The 6,484-nt window shown below is 38.0% G+C and overlaps 1 protein-coding gene across 2 annotated transcripts; it reads right to left on the bottom strand.

Annotated features, from left to right (window-relative positions):
• Positions 1–302: 302 nt before the first annotated feature.
• smfn (small fragment nuclease) lies at positions 303–6,018 on the bottom strand. Of its 2 annotated transcripts, none has more exons than XM_020106839.2 (7): positions 5,703–6,018; positions 4,928–5,011; positions 4,767–4,844; positions 3,360–3,471; positions 3,160–3,268; positions 2,372–2,425; positions 303–766 (listed from the first exon to the last, which is right to left on the bottom strand). In XM_020106839.2, the coding sequence occupies exons 1-7, from the start codon at positions 5,967–5,969 to the stop codon at positions 643–645; spliced, it is 828 nt and encodes a 275-aa protein (XP_019962398.1). In that variant the 5' UTR covers positions 5,970–6,018; the 3' UTR covers positions 303–642. The 2 variants fall into 2 exon arrangements, with proteins under 2 accessions (XP_019962398.1, XP_019962399.1); XM_020106840.2 differs by having other exon boundaries at positions 5,721–6,005.
• Positions 6,019–6,484: the final 466 nt, after the last annotated feature.

Genomic DNA, 6,484 nt, shown 5'->3' with positions numbered 1-6,484 from the left:
TATAAGCCATTGTTACATTATGCGTAATAGACGTTATTACATTATGCGCTCATGATTTTATTACATTTAAGTTATTACATTATGAGTTGCTACAAATACTACAGACTACTACACTACTAACTAAAGAAAAAGAACAGGTCACACAAAATACTATTTCATTTCAGGCCTGGCCAAAAGGTTTGATTTAAGAGAATGATTTAAGAAAAAAGAAAAAAAGAAGCAGTTACACTTTAATATACCACATACTGTTGTATTTAGTATGTGTGGAATTTTGTTGATAAAGGTGTCACATGGGGGGAGGATTGTTTTCTCAGGAGTTTATTGGTTTCATTTTAGAAACAAGGAACACTTAGTGAAGCCAAGATTACAGATGTTGAGAAGTTAAAAAAAAAACTGCAAAGAAAAAAAATGTCATTTTCAAATATTACTACTTTAAATATTTTTTTGTTGTTGAAAAAATTGTATTAACTGGTACTAGAATCTTGCTCCCTTTGATGAAACCTCTGAGTTTACCTTTTGAATGATACTTGAACAAAGGATCAATGGGCATCTAAATATGAATACAGACTAAAATAAATGATTAAATGGGTTTCTTTAGGAAATGCAGCAACACAACTCTGAATACTGTCACTTCCATATGTGCTAATTCTTGTTGCTGTCACCATTTTCAACAACTTTGCTCTTCTTCTCCTGTGTTGTTGCTTTGAAGATGTTGGCTCTGTAGTACTGCAGCTCTTTAATGCTCTCCCGAATGTCATTCAAGGCCCTAAAGGAGAAAAAAAGGAAATGTGAATGAATTGCTTTTGTCATGCATGTTCTTCTGAACCTTCTTCAGAAAATTAAAATTAAAGGGTAATTTTGAGTAATTTCAACTCTTTTTGCAGGTTTTCAGATCTCTTGGTTATGATCACAATGTACTTACCCAGTTAATTATTAATCATGCTAATTTTACTAAAGAATAAGTCTGATTAGGCAAGATACCTCAGCAGACAGGTTGAAAGTTATTATGTTGTTAAACTGTAAAATTACCATTCCTTGTAAACATTCATTACCGTTTATGGAGCCGCTTATTGCTTCAGCATTGACCACCTGTGTTTATTCTATTTGTGCAGTTTTTTCAGACTTTTTTGTTTAAACAAACAAAGAATCTTTTCTCTATCATACATCACTGTCTTGCCCAAGACTTCAATACGCTCTCTTGTTTGTGGACAACCAGCTCCATCACCTGAGCCACAGCCGCATATCGTACAAGAGACACATTCTGGGCCAGATGTCAATACCAGATCTGACTCTCACCACCTTTAACTGTGTTTTCCTCAGGATTCAGAATGCAGCTGAAGTTCCTAATTAAAATGCAGCAGAATCATGAATGAGAAATTAATTTCATATGGGTGTGAATCGCGATCACAATTTTTTTACAATTAAATGTAGTCTGACGATGCTCCCATCCATTTCCTGTCCCATCCCTATTGTGCTCAGATACAAGACCTTGAGATACCTTAATTATTTCACCTAAGGCAGCAGCTCACCCTCATCCAAGGTTTCTGGTGGGCACTGCCTCTCACTCGATGTCAGCTAAGATTGGCATTTCATCCCACTGTTACCCTCAAAGAATAGGCAGTTTAGCTAATGGATGATGCTAAATACTAAAATAATAAACCAAAAAAACAACGTAAACGTACCACACTGCAGTTGTATGTATCCAACAAGTGCGGTTTCATGTGTAAATATTTCTACATACTTTTTCCCAAAGATTCATATAAGGTCACTTGGACCACTGAACCGTAATCAATTTATCTCAGTCCAGATTTAAACTGATCAAAAGTTGAAGAAATTCCCTCATGCAGTCTTAAGATATCACATTCAAAAGGTGTCAAGAACATGTTTTTTGTGACCTTTACCTTTGACCACCGAAATCAAATCAGTTTATCAGTAAGTCCAAGCGAATTGTACCAGATTTAATCAAATTTCCTACCGGCAGTTCAAATACATCACATTTACAGGGACGTGAGTTAACTGTGACCTTGACCTTTGACCTCTAGGCACCAAAATCAAATAATTGAATTTGAGTCCAAGTGAATGTATTGTACCAAATTAAAAGACACTCCCTCAAGCTGATGTTAAGATATCACATTCAAGAAAAACATAAACATACTTGACTGTGACCTTGACCTTTTGGCAACCAAAATCTGAAAACATAATCCCTCCCGTCACTGGCTGTCGCCATGGCGGAGGCATAAAAAAGAAGGGTGTCTGGAGGAAAAAAAACATCTCTTCTTGACTCATCTTTGCAGATGCTGCAACAATATGAACCTATCATTATAGTTTAATTAAATGTGACAGTTTATTGAAGATTTTTCTAATCATTTACCTGTGGGTGGCTTTCTTTTCAGGTGCCATCCTGTATTCCTCTGGAAACCACCGTCTGTAAATGCCCGGGCCAAAACCAATCCCATATTAATTTTCTGCATTTAACTTGTCATGCAGAGGGTGCCATACAATTTTTCCATTTCCTAATGTACTAACAAGCACAAACACTAATCTCTGAGTGTTGGTATAATCAGAAAACCTACCTGCGATGCAATATTACAGTGAGCCTTTGATACTTAAACCAATGGACCATGAGACTCAATGGTCAAACTCAAACAAGGCCTGGCGTTGTCACTTTTTACTTGAAATTTGAGGATTCATTCGAATGTGGTGGGGTTGGGTTTTGATATTTGAACTGTATTTACCTGTTTGAAAACCAAATATACTATAAATATACACTCTAGAAGTGCAAGTGCATTAGAGTGTCTGAAGTAGTATGAATACATTAGAACAAATTCCGAATCATGTCAAAGTCAGTTGAACTAGATTTTTGTGAAAAGTGACAGTCCTAACAGGGTCTTAATCAGATGAGCAAGGAAAGTCCCCAATAGGCATGCCAAATAGGCTGGAAAAAATATATTGTATTTATTATTTAGTGTTTCCGTATCATTAGGCTTCTTAAAGAGGACAGGCGATAGATAAATGTGAATTCAAGTATTCAAATGCTTTTTTCAGACATACTGATACAATATCATCTGAACAAATACAGAACACTCAGAAAAGGGTAGAAAGTCAAAGCTAAGGAAGTTTTCATTACTTTACACAATAAACCCCAAAAATCACACTGGCCTGCAAAGCTCCTTGATAGTGCTGACATCAATGATTCTGTAATGAAGGTGGTACATAAACTGTGACATGTACTTTTCCAGAAACCTCTTGTCTGCATGCACAGAGTTACCTGCAGGGAGAGAAACCATTGGACATGAATGTAGAAGCCATACCAGTTGAATAACATCACAGTTCTGCTGCTGCTGCCAAAAAGAACTCACCAGCAAGTGGACACTGTCCAGGTGGGGTGTGCTGTCGGACAAAGGACAGGAACTCATACTCTGCTTGTTCCAGGGTGATTTTACTCTCCCGTACAGCCTGCGTCAGTCCTGACTACAACACAATGACACTGGCTGTGTACATCACTTAAAACTTAGGGCTGCTGCATTTGATGATTTTAGACCTGATATGCCAAGTTAGTTCCGAGTATGTATCCAAATAATCCTGAAGTGTGAGGGATTTGCAAAATAGTCTTCATGCTACTGATTCAGTCGGAGCCTCCCCAATTTCGAATCGTAAATGTTAAACATCAGCTCCGATAGAGATCCACAGGAAGCGTCAGCAACCAGATGTTGCGTAGTTGTACAGCTGCAACTAAAAACAACAATACATTTCCAAATCCTCTCCAGCTCGTGCTGCAAAATGTATAAACCAATTCTGCCTTCTTAGCCATGATTTCATCCCCAAAAAATGTTTCGTCATTTTTCGCTGCAGAACAGAACACACAACGTTCACAAAGTCACGTTCAATCATGTGAGGGTTCCACACTCTAGTTCAGCAGGGGGCAGTAATGCACCTAAAAGAATTTTGAGAGTCTCCAACATTTTGAAAATTGTTCGAGTTGAAAATCCTTCTGTGTATAGCAGCCTTTTGATGCAATTCAGACCTCGTATTAACATAAATCCTAAATGATCTGCTCATTAGTGGTCAGCATTAAGTACAGGTGGGAACATATCGAAATGCATTCTCAATACTTTCTGAGATCCGGTCAGTTAAACCACATTAAGAGGTGGTCTGGAACCCATGTGGCCACATTCTTTCTGCTTTGTGAACGTAGATGCGTCCTGGGCCTCATATAAAGGACGCCTTTCAGCTGACGTCCTCTGTTCTGTTTCACTATGAATCAAACATTTTTACACTCCCCATACATTGATTTGTTTGTAGAGACCATGACAACATCAACACTGATTACCATGTAATGATTGATACTTTCCTGTGCAGTATCATGGGTGATGTGCAATAATATTATATTATCCTGGTGTGCTAGACTCATTTACTTATGATCTGTGATTTCTTTTAACTGTTTTTATTGTTTGTTTCTTTTTATTGTCTCTTTGTACCACTGAGAGAAGTTGCACTTAAGTTTAGTTGTAAAGCTGTCCATTGAAATAAATGCTTGAATTGAATTAATCTGGTAAAATCTTTCTTCATAGCAGTGCACATTAATTCAATCGGCCTCACATTTTTTTTCTGGCTTGCACTGACACACAGGGATACACACACTTTACACAAATGCTGGGGTATGATTAACATTTGCAACTCATATAGAACTGTGAAATACTGTATATGTCCCCTGTCTGATATTCTATCCACTTTACTTCAAGCCCCTGACTACATAGAAAGCTTACTTTTCCATGATGCTCTTTACACCACTCTGACATCCCATCAAGCAACTCATCCTGCTGGTTAATTATCAAGTTGGGCCCCTGTCAATCGAAAACAAATACATTTAATTTACAAGGCAGTTAGAAGACAAGAGGCAGTTCATGGGTGTTAAGGTTTAGGTTACCTCAGCCAAAATGTTCAAGTCTGAGTCTGTAATAATGCATGCCATTTCAATGATCTGGTCCTTCTCGATGTCGAGACCGGTCATCTAAAAAGTACACACAATAAACACAAAGATTGAGTCGTCATCTATTATCTTTGCATGCAGACAGCGTATGTCTGAATACATGTCAGATATGTCAAATATTTTGAGAAGCAAGCATGAAGGAATGAAAACAAATTACACAGATAGCAGATTTCTTGTTGGCAGTTCCTTCCAACCAAAATGTGACCTTTAAGTCTGCTCATATACATTGCACTGTCAAATAATGTTTAGCAATGTGACACTGTAGTTGACAGCATGTGCAGTGTCTTAAAATTAAAGGAAACATTACATTGTGTATGTATTTTTAAGTACAGCTAAAATCATATTAAGCTATTCCATTTAAATAAACTTTTGATTTTCTACTGGAGTTAAAGTGAGTGTTAAGAAGCATATGTTAAACATTTTTAAAAGGCATGACAGCATATCACTCTGTATGCAAAACAGATTATGTTGTAAGCCTTCTTCTGGAAACAAATGTCAAGGCAGGAAGGCAAAACGTAGACACATTTCGTTACAATTCGCTTTTGTGGCTTGTAAATTTAAGTTACATTTGGTTCTGTCTTCCACATCAGTTAGTTACACACACGCCAGTAATTAATAAATTGACGCAACACTTCAATCATATCATTGGTACAGCCTTAGTTAACGTCAAAAAGAATGTTGAACGGCTGCGGTACCCATCCCAGTGACTTGCCTCCAGGTCAACCCATACCATTCTCTGGGACATCGCGGTGGAGGACATGCTGGTTTTTCTGGACACTTGAATGTAAAATCCAAATCTGTAACAAATGCCGGATCCTATTTCCGGAGCGGTGGATGAGTTTACAGTGCTCAATGGTACGCTTCTCTGCAAAACACTGTGGCTTAAACTACGCGCTGCCCTAATATACGGAAAGATGACCCGCCTCATGAAGAGGAATTCTAAAGGTGGCAAGAAGCCTGGCTGCCCACATGTATACATGAACTGTCGTAAAAATGCTAACAGTCACGTCATTGCCGTCTTCTTCTCTGGATTGGGCAGACTAGACACTTCGGTTGGGTTTCGCTGCTCTCTACTGTTTGTTACACAAATTGCACCAGTATCTTCATTTTGTTCCAATCGTCCAGGTGGAGTAAAGTTTGCAGGGTAAACAGGCTCTCCACTAGATCTTAAAAGAGCTTCTTCCTTTTAATTGAGTAATTTTTGTGATTTTTTTCAGAGCCAACCCACCGCTATGCCCACAATGGACAACCTGGTTGGAATTGAATTTGGATTTGAATTTCCCTTTGACAATTATAAATAATTTTAGCTTTTTCCACTGTTGGATGGAATTTAAAGTATGAACTCCCCTTCTTCTCTTCTTACCTTCCCATTTTTCTTTGCTCACCTCAACCATTCAAGGCAGGTGGCCGCCCACATTGGGTGTGGTTCTCTAAGAGGTTTCTTCCGGTTAATGAGGCAGTTTTTTCTCTCCACAGAGATTCTATATCCCTATT

This window comes from Paralichthys olivaceus, chromosome 15, assembly GCF_024713975.1.
Source record: "Paralichthys olivaceus isolate ysfri-2021 chromosome 15, ASM2471397v2, whole genome shotgun sequence".
In the NCBI taxonomy this organism is placed as follows: Eukaryota; Metazoa; Chordata; class Actinopteri; order Pleuronectiformes; family Paralichthyidae; genus Paralichthys; species Paralichthys olivaceus.
The sequence above is the reverse complement of the archived record's forward strand: the minus strand, read 5'-3'. Positions and strand labels throughout refer to the sequence as shown.